Source organism: Balaenoptera musculus, chromosome 11, assembly GCF_009873245.2.
Source record: "Balaenoptera musculus isolate JJ_BM4_2016_0621 chromosome 11, mBalMus1.pri.v3, whole genome shotgun sequence".
Taxonomy (NCBI): Eukaryota; Metazoa; Chordata; class Mammalia; order Artiodactyla; family Balaenopteridae; genus Balaenoptera; species Balaenoptera musculus.
This window is the reverse complement of record NC_045795.1, coordinates 95,136,878-95,150,859: the sequence shown is the minus strand read 5'-3', so window position 1 is coordinate 95,150,859 and position 13,982 is coordinate 95,136,878. Positions and strand designations below refer to the sequence as shown.

The following is a 13,982-nucleotide window of genomic DNA, read 5'->3' as shown; positions in this document are numbered from 1 at the left end:
TAGGTGTGAGCACATGATAAAACCAAACTACGAAATGCTGAAATGTTACATAAGGGCGAGCTGCTTGTAACTGTTAGTTGTTGGTGTAATTTTTTAAAATCGTGTGGATTTTTAAAAATCTTCTTCTGCATTTCTGGAACATAGACTCATTGATACTCTTCTATTGGCAATATTCAGTAATCAATATGATCAGTGGTTTTGTTCTAGTTAGAAAATTCAAAAGTAGGAAGAGAGAGTTTTTACTTTCCCTCTGCCTGTGCAGCCCTTTTATAGTTTGAGTTCTGGAAGGAGAATTGGAGATGCTGGGGGAGGTTTCTCTGGAGATGTAACGTGTTCAACCAGTTTGATAGAGCTGGTCTGGGGTTAAGTATATTACACTGGTTCTCGTTCCCAACCTCCCCTGCTAGTTTTACAGTAAAAGTTCTCCCAAAATATAAATCGATAGCAGAGACTCCTCTAGATGATGTATAACATCACTAACTGTTGATGACCCACATAAAACAGGCTTGCTGGAAGTGATAGACACCTTTTGCTTTGAGCCTGTATTTTTCCCTCACTCTCAAACATTCACAAAGCACCTGCCAGGCAATCATGTCAGGGACTAACCAGGCCTAGGACAAATAAGATATGTCAATTTGATGCTAAGGAAAAGGACTAAATTTTCCAGCCGACGTTAGAATTCCACAGTTGACCATTCACAGATGAAAAGTGCCAGAAACATGCTTCTTGAGATGGAGCAAAGGCCCGTGTTCACATCTTTGAATATTTAACTTGGTTTTCCTGTTGCTGAGCAACATTGGGATGACAAGCACACACGCACATCGCTTCCCTTTGGGTGGCGATTAAGAAAACCATCCTCTCTACTAGCTACAGGGTTCTACTACAAGACACGTGATGACTACAAAGTTGCCACCTGGCGTGCTTTTCAAGACTTGTGTGCAACTGTGCAATTTAGAATCAATACAGAGCAATTTAAATAGTATATGAAAGGAATGGAGAACCGTCCCAAGTGAGAGAGAACCATTTCTGGAAAACAGCTTTTTTTTGTTGTTGTTAACAATATTGATTACACACTCCACAGTGTAAACTACTCTCGACTAGATGCTACCAAAGAAATGGACCCCACTGCTCCCAGAGAGAGCCTGGAGACTGTTTTCACAATCAGTGGAGATTGCTGAGAACAAAACATATCTCTCCTCTAAAGGAAGTTCTTATCCTCCTTTTTATTTTCCCTAGGCTCAGCTGTCCAGTAGAACTTTCTGTGATAATTTCGATGTTCTGTATCTTTGCTGTCCAGTAGGGTAGGCACTGGGTTATGTGCACCCACTGAGCGTTTGGAATGTGGCCAGTGCAACTGAAGAACAAAATTTTAATTTTATTTAATTTGAATTAATTTAAATTTAAATAGCCACATGTGGCTAGTGGCTACTGTATGAACTGAGCAACTATTGATCAGTTGTTGATACTCATAATAAGAATATCAGCTAATTATTGACCATTATATTATAAACCAAGCATTGTGTTAAACATATGAACTAATTTAATCCTAATAACAACCCTACGAGGTAGTTACTAATATACCCATTTTGAAGATGAGAAGACTGATGCAGAGAGAGTAAGCAGTGTGCTCACATCACAATGTAGAACAAGGCAAAGTAGGATTTAGCATTTAGGCTGACTCTTCATAAGACCACAGTGAATTTTTAACAGCAATGGTAATTGAAACAATGGTTATTCTGACAGTTTTCACTTCCTGATTGGGCAAGAAGGCATGAGAAGCATCAACAAAAGTTTGAAAATAGTAATCTCTTTGAGGACTTCCCGGCTAAACAAAATCGGAGTTGCCCTGCTGAGCAGCTTGAAACGATTGCCTAAGGATGTATCAACTCATTTTGCCCACAGAGGCCATGACCTGTGACTCACTAAAGTGCAGGAAAGAAGACTATTAACCCAGCTTCTTATCTGGTGTTGTCAAGGAGATTCAGCCTTAAACAAAGATGGTGCTGTGTTTTCCGATCCAGTAACAGAGCTTCAGTCAATTAGCTTCATCTTTATTTAGTCCGCAGTACCAGCCTGGAAGAGTCTCTTGAGAGAAGACCTTGAAATAGCTTCTTACTGTTCTAGCAGACAGCTAGAGATGATTTCCTGGGTGCATAGTAAATGCTGCTGGTGTGATAAACCTGAATAATTTTTTTTTAATGAGTCTTTTTAATATTCTGGAAGACCCTCTGCTGTGTAGGTATCACCATCGCATATCACCATTACACCAACGCCATATTGCATGTGTTGATTATCAGAAAGGATTAAAAAAGAAAAGTTCCCAAACCTGGATGTGCATCAGAATCCCTGAGGAAGGTTTTTAAATACAGGTGACATTTCGATGAGCACCAGGTTAGGGAAGAAAAGATTTAAATTAGATGGAAGTATAAACTAAAATGCATTTCACATTTCATACTGGCAAATTTTCTGCCATAACTAGGTTATTTAAATCGGTCCTTGATATTTTCTTAAATATCTGGGACTAACCGGTAGTAATAACAGTGTACACATCGCCACAATGGCGACTGTGTTGAATTTATTTATGCCCAAAGTCAGGAAATAATAGGTGCTGTGCTATGAAATGAAGCTACGTGTGTTTGAATGTCATTTCCCAGGTAGCTCCTCTGATAGTGCAGTGAAATTTTGGCTTTAAGGCACCGTTGCTTCAAAAGTGATCAATACTCAATAGCTTGACAGGAGAGGAGATGGATTGATGTTTCGATCTGAAAATCCGGCAGGTTTTTCCAGACAAAAATCAGAGGCACATGGATTACTTGACTTTCTCGAACTTTATTGCGTGGGTTACAGAAAGAGAATGGATACAAGAGATCACATGGAAGAGGATCAGATTGGATTCTCCAAGTTCTTTCCTAGAGGAAAGACAAACAGAAAAATCCAGTTAATTTTAGGTGATAGAATAACACTGATGGCTTACATCTGAACAGCTACCGTGCCAACTCTGTTCTTGGTGCTTTACTTTTATTTAGTCCTTACCGCTGCCATATGAAGGTATATGTTACAGATGAGGAAACTGAGGCACAGAGATGATCTTCTCCAAAGAGTCAGTATTTTGCCTGCTTGGCATAAATAATAGCCCCCCATAGGCTGCTTCCCTTTTGTCATTTCTTTTGCTTTATATGGGAGTTAGGTAGGTGCCCCATTAATACTGCTGTCTCTGCTGCTTGATCCAGAAGACACTGAGAGTCCAGCCCCGAGGGAGAAGCTGGCTTCCTCAGTAACAGATCATGGTACTTCACAGTAGGGATCTCTCCCCCACTTGATGGCATTGATGTTTCCCCAAATAAAGCCCCTAGATAGGTCCTAATAGGCCAAGACCTCAAGCCTCCTTTACTATACTTTCTCCTTATTTTGGAACATTGAGAGGACTTTGTATTAGTATGTGATGAGGACCACCCGGACTAAATCATCCTAGAAATTGGACAGAGTCTCTTCCATTCATTAAATTAATCGGCGGGCTGGGTAGCAAAGCTTCCTCGGGACGCTCAGAAGGATGCAGAAGATACTTGCCTTGGCCAGTCGCCTGACTGTATGCCAGTACAGATGCTCAGCTGTGGTTGGACTTTTCACCTGAATGGAAACAACAGCTCAAGTCTCAGTCTGGACTGTGGCAAATCATGGGAAATTAAAATGCAAATGAAATTTGCAAACATGACAAAAACGAGGGAAAGAGGAATTAAGTTCCTAGAATGAAAATCTAGCGTTTTTCATGCTAACCCCAGGAGGCCAGCTTAATCAGATTTTCAGCTAACATAGATGATAATGACCCTGGCATCCAGTTTCTGTGTAGAGCTTTGCAGTGGCAAAAGCAGAGAGAGAAGGAGCAGGTGATAAAGCTGGGGTGGGAACTAGCTTTGCACCTTTGTGTGCCAGGAAAGTGCCATTTTTTTCATGCTAGCAAATCCTTTTCAGAGTTTAGTTTCCTTTGCTTAGGTTCCCATGCCAAACTCGATCACCTTATACAGAGGCGGAATCTGCTTATAGTCATCAAAATATGATGACTTGTGGTTTTCGTTCTGAACAGGCTGCACTCTGCCCAAGTATGTTATTCAGTGGATTTCAATGCATTCTCAAGAGTTAAACATTTCTAGCTCTAGAAAGCCATGTTCTTTGAGGTAGGAACAATACTCTAATTTTTTCAGACCACCAAAAGAATCCGGTAGTAGGTAAAATGACATCAAATAGCCTTATCATTCGCAGTACCATTTAAAAAAAAAAAAGAAGAGAGAGAGAGAGCACATCTTATTCCAAAATGGTCCTGGAAACAGATTATGATTTCTGGCCTGAAGGGCCTCTCTCATCTTCAGGAAGTTGAAGACGTCTACAATCAACTGATGAGAACAGTAAATGCTCATTAGATAGATTATGTAGACTGAAACATTTTGTCCTACTGCATGCAATTTTAGAAAAGTTTATTAGAAAGGACTCTGGCCAGGAAACCCAAGTTCAGGCATCCACCCATTGGTGTGTGGGTCACTGGGAAGTTGCTTCACTGTTCTGAGCCTCAGTTTCCTCATCTGTTAAGTGGGGACAGTAAGACCTGTCTCAGCGGGTGGCTGAGCACTTTGTAAGTCTATAGCAATAGGCATAATATGGTGCAATTATAACCATCATCATAATTGATACTATTGTTGTTATTAATATTAAATTGCTGTGAAGCACCATGCTAGGTCCTTTGAAGACTGAGATGAATGAGCCTGGCCCTTTGGGTCAGTGCTGTGTTTGACATAAGCTTGATAAATACCAAACTTCAAAATATCAATTCAGATCTGAGAGATATTGTTAGTTGATTTTGTTGTGATATCCCAGCCTTGAAAGGAAACCAACTGTGTTTCACAAGCAAAGATTGAGGGACTCTATTCCACTCAGCTGTTATTCTATCACTCAAGACACACCCAGCATTATTATTTGTACTTAAAATGCACTTCAGCTTGCCAGTCGGCCTGGAGTAACCTGTCAAAGTTAATCACAGGGAGTGGTTCATATATCAGGAGGTATGAGCCTAGCTGTCCTAGAGCAGCCTTGCAGGGTGACTGATAGCCTTCTCTGTCAATTTCACCAAGCCCAAGACCATTAATGACGCATCAGAGACCACAGTGACCCATCTCAAAGACAGAGCTTGTTGTACTTAGAGAAGAGGTTCCTGACTTCACAGGCAAACTAGATGTCATTCCTTCTAACTCTGACGGTTCATAGTAGGCAAAAAGAAAAGTAACCATGAAAGAAGAGGAAAAAGGAAAGCCAGTTACGATAAAACAGAGAGATGATCAGGGACTAACAGTGCTACCATATCTATGCACAGCCCTTTATAAAGGAAGGCTTTCACGTACATGACGCCATGCAATGTCCACGGTATCTCATCAAGGAAAGCTTCCTCCTGTTTTACACAAGAGGAAACTGAAGGTTAGATAGGACTTGACTTATTCAAGATCACAGAAGTCCATGAGGTGATAAAGCTTATGCTCTCCAGGGTATCAGAGCCAGGGTTAGGACCCTGGTCCAGTTTTTCTTATTCTTGGCCGGAGGGAAAACACAGCATGCACACAGTCATAAACGATACTTGGACCACAACTTACAGAATGTGAGATGGCTGACTGCTGCCACGTCGTCTAAGTGTTTGGGTCAGCTCAGCAAGAACAGGCTTCGGAGTCATTTTCTCAATCCTTTGTGAGCAAGCTGGGGTCTCCAGAGGTTACTCTGAAAGAGGGCAGAGATATAAGAGGAATTCAAAACTAATCTTAAACTTGAAAAGAAAAAAATAATGAGAATATTCATGTGGATTATAAAGAGAAATAATGATTACCTTTGATTCCTAGAGAAAGCTAATTTAAAATGCATCCGAGTTCCACCGTACAGCCAAAAAGAAAAGAAAAGAAAAGAAAAATCTGCGAAGCTGAGACATGTCTTTAGTAGCAGAAACCAGAGTCACCATCGCTTGAGTCCTGAGAAGGTGCTCATTCACAGTAGTTGGGAGGAAGAAAGATTGTAGAGATTAACTGACCTTGGTTCAGGACACATGCTGTTTTCTTTTCAAATGCAAATGAAACTGGGGGCCTAAAACACAACATCTGTCCTTAATGCCAGTGTCTGAGAAAATGCACTTAATCAATATAATGTTTTTTTCTGATTATTATGTTTCTGTTTTTACCAAATTAGAAGTGCTTAGGATTCATTTCCAAAGGTAACTGAAAACGGGTCTCTGCAGTCCATGAAAGGAAATAAATAGGCGTAAAACTTTGCTGGTTTCATCCATGGGGTCAGCTCCTCAAAAGAGATGTTATTTATGCAAGTGCAGATGTCGCGCTGACCATCCGATTTAAGAGTTATCCATAAAAGATACTTCTGAAACCTGTGACATCAGGATCAAACATTGCCTTGTTTGTGACTTTAGAGATTTTATCTGGAAGACTACACTTCCGCTTGCTGAGGCTGTAGACTTGATACTTTCTTATTATTAATAAATAATTACTCAGTAGATATTTACTGTTACCTATGACGTCCTAGGTGAGGCTAGGAGCCTCTGGTACGTGAAGTATGACACTCCATTCATGCCACGGACATTTTCTGAGGCCCTAGTGTTTGCGGGCCCTGCGCTCACGGCGCAGAGATAAAGGCAACTTGGTCCCTCCGTACACAGGCTCGTGTCATCCCCCGAAACCATCTGCCTCCAAATACAATTCTCCAGCCTCACAGAACTGCTTTCCAGTCCCATGACAGACCACATTCGTCTGAATACAAAAGCTTCCTTGTGCTGACTTGTTTCCTGCCTCCGGTCTTTTCTTTACCACTGCCTAGAATCCTTCATCTTTTAAGAGCAGCTCCAACAAAACCCCCTGGGTGAGGCTGTCCGCCTGGAGCTCACTGCTACTGCCTCTCCTAAGAGCCCCTGCCACTCCGAGTGAAAATCGCTTACCTGTGAGTCCTCCATTCGATCTGGGGTCCCCTGAGGGTACTGTCCACTTCTGTCCCCCTACTCCTAGGCAGTTCAGGGCTGACCCAGGGGAGCAGTGCTTGACAAACGTCTCTTTGATTGACCCAACTTAAAATACTCTTGTGTTTCATAGATCCCGGCCAGATGGTGCAGTGCCAGGCTTAAATGTAAAAGCTGACATAGTTTTCAGGACTCTGGAGAATGATGTGTGGGTTCCTTTGATGCTAAGAACCAGTAGACATCCCAGCCATGTGAACTTTCATCCCATTCTTTAAGTCGAACCAAAGGTGCAGAACAGAGAGGGCAAATATTAATTGGTTTTTGAGGATGCTGAGGTCAAACCGTGGTGAGAGAAATGACGGTGCTTCACAGAGCTCTCAGGCAGAAAGACATATGCCTGCAAGATTTACAGCTGCATTTATTTCTGAGGTGATTCTGTGTCAAGGTCAGGGAACATATATTCTTTGCTAAGCTGTACTTACAGAGTGTTTTAAAATGGAATTTAAACTGAGGGAGTCTCCAGTTAACTCAGGGTTATTGCCTTGAACGTCGAAGAGGAGGGGGAGTCGCGACACATTACCAAAACTTAGATTGCACAGTTCCGAAAAGCTTAAACATGTGAGATAACCCTGTTATAGAAATTATAAGAAACAAGAGATTATTCATTTTTTTTTACAACACCATGTAATATGTTAGTGAAATGTCCATAATATTGTAACGAATGTACTTGCTCAGAACAATATACGTGGACAAAATAAGACTCCGGACTGCCCATATTTGCAAGGCTGAACTCAACTCAGAGTTCTCCAATCTGAAAAACCATCCTGTGGTCTGAAAATTTACCTCCTAACATAACCTGTTTCCTGATCTGGTGATGCTGCCAGACTACTTGAGGTTTGTGTGTGTGTGTGTGTGTGTGTGTGTGTGTGTGTGTGTGTGTGTGTGTGTGTGTGTGTGTGTGGTGAGGTTTTGTTCGTTTGTTTTTTGCTTAATTGCAGCTTAAAATAAATATCATTAGATTGATAACACTGCAGGATTTCAAAGTTTAGAACTATTCAGACAGAAGACGCAGGCAGTGCTGAGTCAGGCAATGTCTGACCTCCTGTCTCTGTCAAAGGAGAGGGCATTACATGGAATGCGTTTTCGAACCAGGTCAAATTCTGTTCTGTCTGAATTTGAACCTGCTTCCTCTAAACACCCCAAATCAGATGTTTGATTTGCTTACTATCGTCTGCCGTTGTTTGGGGCATGGTGGCCTTTGTCTTTACTAGCACAGCAGTACAAAAATTCACTCTTGAATTTATAGATTTTTCTTTACTGTTTCATGGCCCTGAAAACAGCCACACAGAAATGGATTTGAATGAACAACATGAAATGCCTTCTGTCACTGTTCGCCCAAGCTTTCCAGTCTCACTGTAACCTGAAGATGGTGATACACTCCCCTCTTTGAATACCTGTAACTTCGACAAACTTCTGTTCCCAGTTATTTTTAAGTAGCTGTATAAGATGTTTATCATTAATTTATGAAGCCACGTTTAAATTGACAGAAAAGGAGAGCACCGAATCAAACTCTTTGAAACAAGACAATCCTAGCAAAAAGTTTATTTCTAAGCAGCACATCCTAAAAGTACTTTTTAACCGGAAGGTTGACTTAAAACATTTTCATCTTGCACTCTTTAAACCAAAAGGCACCAACTGAGAATGGAGCTAGGGAGAATTTTTTAATGGATTGAGATTAAATCTATCATTTTTACCCAGGGAAACTTCCTTCTCATTTATTCTCAGGCAGGTTCATGTAAAAGGACTATTAAAGTGGTGAGCTGCAGTGTTTTGACACAAGCACTTGTCCTGCAAAAACTTGAAATCTCACTGGAATACAGTTATATATTCACCGGGACAAAAGAATGCCCTATTTAAAAACTAGGACAGATCGCGTTGATACGGAAAAAGGAAATAGCTATGTGAACAGTACATCTGAAATTAAAGACTGAGTTGCTGGCATCCATGTAAAATCAACAGGAAATGTAATTACTCTTTGGAAGTACTCCTGTCCCGTCTTACAGTTCTTAAATGGATTAAAAAGGGAAAAAAAAAAAGATATTATTTGTACTCAGTATACCGTTATAAAAACAAAGATGGAAAGAAACCTAGAAATGATCTGATAAAAAGTTCCATGTTAGGAAAGAGGAAGACTAGCCCACATTATGAAGCAATATTTCCCCTCTCCCATGATAGGACCTCTCTGCTATCTTTCGTGGAATCTCTCTAGAGAGAAGTCTCACTATTGATTTTATTAGTAGGAGGTTTAGAGGAAACAAAAGGGGACCTTTCTTCAAAACCACCCCATGATTTTAATAACTCTACTCCATGTTTTCTACTGCTTGTTTTCCCACAGTTTGAAATGCACTGACTCCAGCTGGACAAGGATGTTTGCCAAAGCAAGTGTTATTTTTCACTATACTGTCATATCACTTAGGCTGAAACAGGGAGGTGCTACTATTACTACTACTGCTGCTATTATTATTTCATAGCATATATCCTTTAGTTGAGAGCTCAAAGTGATATATAAGCATCAATGGTGAGTCAATAACAACTCTTATGGCAGCCCATTCCCATGCCCCCGTTCACATGTCACACGAGTCACCATTTCTTCTAAGGTATTAGTTTGAATACCCTTGGTATTTATTGGTAATTCTTGGGTTTGACTAATGTTGAAATTTATCTTTAGACTCTTCAGGTCTTTCACTGAACCTTCCCCTGCTTTCTCAAATCAGTGAAGTTGGTTCAGTGTTTCTCTAAGGCAGAATTATGAGTCCCAAATCATCTTCAACACATTATCAAGCCCAGCCAGCAAACCTTTAGTATTTCTTTGCCGCAAAGAAGGAACCATGACCATTTTGGGTTTAAGATGGTAGGGTCATTCATTGCTTTTTGAATGAATATATTTCTGGGGATGTATTTAATTAAAAAATAAATGAGAACAAACATATTTACTAAGCTTATAAAACACCCTCCTTCTCTCCCTTCAAGTTTTCCACATTGCCTTCTCAAATCATAGTCTGAACACATGCATTTAAAAATAATCTCTCACCATTGAGAGTTTTAAAGTAGGCTGACCAGCACCACTTTTGCTATTATTGGCTACTTGTTCAGGAAAGACAAATCTGCACGCACCTAGTCACATGTTCTCCAGAGAATAAACCAGGCCCGTGACCCATAGCAGCCGTCTACACTATGCTTAGCAAATATCATCTTCAAAAATGCGTTTCTTCATATACATAGATTTCTAGGTAATCATGCACAGTTTTCATGGAAACATTTCTAATTCTCAGTGGAGACAAGAACACACAAATAAATAAAAAGTAGATTGTTTCTTACCTTTTGGAAAGCAGGCAAAAGCTATACTGTTGGTGGGATAGTGTACCAAGTAACAGACTTTTGTACACTCTTTCTTACTGGTGGTATACAGTCTACAGGAAAAGTAAATATATAGGTATGTATAAAATAAAAGTGCACACAACATTCCTTTTTATTCTTTTTTCTTTCCTTTTGGAGAAGAGGCTGCGATAGAGACCATAGACATTATGCCCACTCTTTCAGTGGGTTCAGTAGCCTTTGGTAGACCAGTTGACCACAATTCAGGTACCTCTGAACATGGGAGTACGGGTGCCTCTTGGTTTAAGGCGGTTGGGTTTTACTTGTTTGAACTGGAGCAAGTGAGGGAACCAGCCCCAAAATAATGTATCTATCTGCTCAGAGCATTTTTTTCTTCCTGTTGCCATCCTATTTTTTCTCAGCCTAGTCCATTCATGCTGACCTGCATGATTAGTCCAGAAGGATGAAACAAATAACATAACAATGTAGAGAATGTCAGGGATCCAAACAAATGAAGAAGCAAAACAAAACAAACAAAAAACAAAAAACCATAACAAATTGACACAGCATAGGAGTGTGTTCCAGAATTTTCTAGGCATTGTTACTTGTGTAGGGTTTGGTGCCCTCATCCATTTTCTAGCAGTTGGGGGGTTTAATTGAACAGCACAAGTTTTTATTTATATATTTCCTTTACAATATATGCAAAATGGTAATTAAAAAACAGCACCAGAATACAAACGTATATTTAAAAAATCTTATTTTTGATTTTTTATTTTAGGTGTAAATGGTCATTCTTTTAAAATGTGCTTCATTGCAATATGCTCATTGTCTTAAGCTAGTCTTTTGCACAGTGTGTGTCCGGCCTCTCTCTCAGGGTCAGTTTATCAGTCATATGGCCCCATATGCAAAAAGGCGGTGTATCCCACGCCGTCCACCTGCCTGCCATCTCTAATTGCTAGGCAGTTCCAGAGTAAATTATCTGTAACCGGTCAGGGTACTTGAGCAGTTTCTCTGCACTGCCTGGGGGCATTGGCTCAGAAAATGGATGGTAGTTTAGAACCTGGTAGCTTAGGGCTGCTCATCCTCTGTGCACTGCAATCCTTTACAGGGAAAGCATCTGACCAGAGGATAATTCACAGAGCATCTTCTGGTTCTGACTAGTCCAGGTGAGGAAGGGAGCAGTCCTTACCCACCATCCCAATAAAGCTGTGCTGCCTCGGTTAATATTATTCATCCAACTGGAAGAAGGTCTTGGTGGCCACGGATAAGCCAAGAACCAAGTCTTCCTGTTGATCTGGCATCTTCAAGTTTGCCTCGAACATACATCTGCCAAGTCAACAATAGAAAGTTGGGGGAAACATGCCAAATTCAGGACACAGCTGCGAGAACCAGAGCTTGAGGTGCCCTTCTTCTGAGAGAAGGAATGTGGAGAAGGCATCATGGTGGCCAGATCTAAAGCTATCCACCTTAGGTCAGGCACTTGTGATCCTCTAGCAGCAGAAATATTGTTTGTATACATAAAAATACAGTAAGTAGCTGAGCTACACCCTTAGGCCCCCTGCTGTTTTTCAGTCTGAGTGTAGAAACCAACAAGCATTGGCCCAACTCTGACTATCCAATATGGTAGCAGTACACAGATACATTAAAATTTTTAAGAAGATTTACTTTTTGTTGAATCCATGCAGAAAGAAGTTTTTCTTTCAGACAATGGAATTTGAACTGAAGAGGCAACCTAAGAGGAAAACTGAACTTCTTGGGGAAAATTCAAGCAGTGCAGGGGCAGTTTTAATTTCTGCCCATATTAAGCCAACAAGCAAATACGTCTTTACGTGGACATGTAGTTGCTGTGTGCTGTTGGATGAGCAGAAGCGAGCACGCACCAGATGGCAAACTGCAGTGATGGAGCAGAGCTGCTAAGAATGAAAACACTGACGACTGAAATACACTGAGACTAAGTGTTAGAGAAACAGTAAGGGACGTTTCTGTTCCATTATTAACTTCGTAGCTCATTCTATAAATTCAGCATTCTCCCAGGTGTACTCCCTCAGAGAACAGTGGACAGAATTTCCCCTTTGGAAAGACATATTCCTTTCTTAAGTACATGGTCTGTGCTTGTATTTGTTTCTTTTTAACCAGACAGTTTAATTTCAGCCAATAATTTATTTGTCTCTGTTACCAAAGTGCAGAAATTTGACATACTTTGAGCTATATTTGGTATTAAATAGGATAGAATAACAATGTTCTGTCTCATCAAAATAGTCATGTCTATTTTCATTAATTGAATTTTCACTACAGTCCTTTTTATACATTCATTTTTGCATTACTAAGGACTGGTTTTCCAAATATAATTGCTATCTATGATATCACTATTTCCATATTAGTGGCTCCTTAGGGATCGTTTAAAATAGCTATAGGTTTTCATTTTTGTCTCACCTCAAATATTTCATTCCATTAAGTTGACTTTGTCCCAGATCAGCATCATTGCTAAAACCTTGGGAGGTGTTTCAAATATGGGCTCAGACTGAGCGTCTGAGAGTGAAATCCTTGCTCTTAAGATCTCTGGCTGTGCTCTCCAATGGAATAGTCACAGCCATGGATGGCTATTTATATTTATTTAAAATGAACTAAAAGTTTCAAGTGTATTTCATCAGTTAAGTAGCCATGGTTCAAGTTCTGAACTGCCACATGTGACTCGCATTTTCTATACTGGACAGCAGAAACAGAGAACATTTCCATTGTTGCAGAAAATTCTACTCGACAGATTTTGTGCAGAGAAGGTCTTTTGATTCCTCTTAGGGACCTTTGGGAGCTGGGTCATCAGAAACCCCAATGTTTGGAGGTACATGAATCTCCTCCTATAATTCAGCAAATATCTGGGCAAATTATTGATGATTAGTTTTAGGGAGTGTCTACACAAAACCAAAATAACTAAAATAATTTTTTAAAATCTTTTGGATTGGCTATAAGACAAAGGCTCTTTTTGGTTTCATTTTTTCCCCCTGAACTATTTATTCTTTGTTCTGTGTAGACACCAACACATCAACAGTGACAAAACCCAACAAAACTTTTTCAAGAGAAAGGCAGCAAATGAATTCCAAATGGAATAATTGTTGTGACTGGCACAGGTCATAAGATACTTGGATTTTTGAGTTAGTAAGATGAGGCCTCTACCTGGGCAGCCTTCTTTGAGCTCAGGTTACTCCTGTCTTTGCAGACAACACAGTAAGCAGGAATGCATTTCACAGCACATTTAACCAAAGAGTCCACCGCCACACATCATTATATTCTGTATATGCAAGCTGTATTACCAAATGAAGAAGCCAAAAGAGTAATTTCTGCATTAAGATTATGACATGTCACCGATGTTCTGAGAAACAGAGCAGCAAAGAGCAACAAGCATGGGTTTGGGAGTCAGACCTGGGTTTCAGACCAAGCTCTGCCGCTAACTAGTGTGGGACTTTGGTAATATCCCTTGATCTCCCTACGCCTAGGATTCTTCAGTAAAAGGAAAATAATGATCACCAGTCTACAGAGTTACCATGAGGAGTAAGAGATCTTCCACCCAAAGCATTCTGTTTACTGCCTATTTCAAAGGGTAGCTGATGGGTTTTTGTTATTG

General features: G+C 40.3%; 1 protein-coding gene across 4 annotated transcripts in view; it reads right to left on the bottom strand.

The window, feature by feature from the left end:
- Positions 1-3,526: 3,526 nt before the first annotated feature.
- The window catches only part of GRM7 (glutamate metabotropic receptor 7), an 818,647-nt gene continuing 808,191 nt past the window's right edge, over positions 3,527-13,982 (bottom strand). The window contains exons 10-13 of one of the 4 annotated variants that reach the window (XM_036869664.1): positions 10,367-10,458; positions 5,861-7,617; positions 5,634-5,754; positions 5,405-5,434 (exon numbers count right to left, since the gene is read on the bottom strand). In XM_036869664.1, the coding sequence (XP_036725559.1) occupies positions 10,388-10,458 (71 nt within the window). In that variant the 3' untranslated portion in view covers positions 5,405-5,434; positions 5,634-5,754; positions 5,861-7,617; positions 10,367-10,387. Of the gene's footprint in view, positions 3,628-5,387; positions 5,435-5,633; positions 5,755-5,860; positions 7,618-9,269; positions 10,459-13,982 lie in introns of those variants that run through there. The other 3 variants (XM_036869668.1, XM_036869667.1, XM_036869665.1) reach the window with 3 other exon arrangements.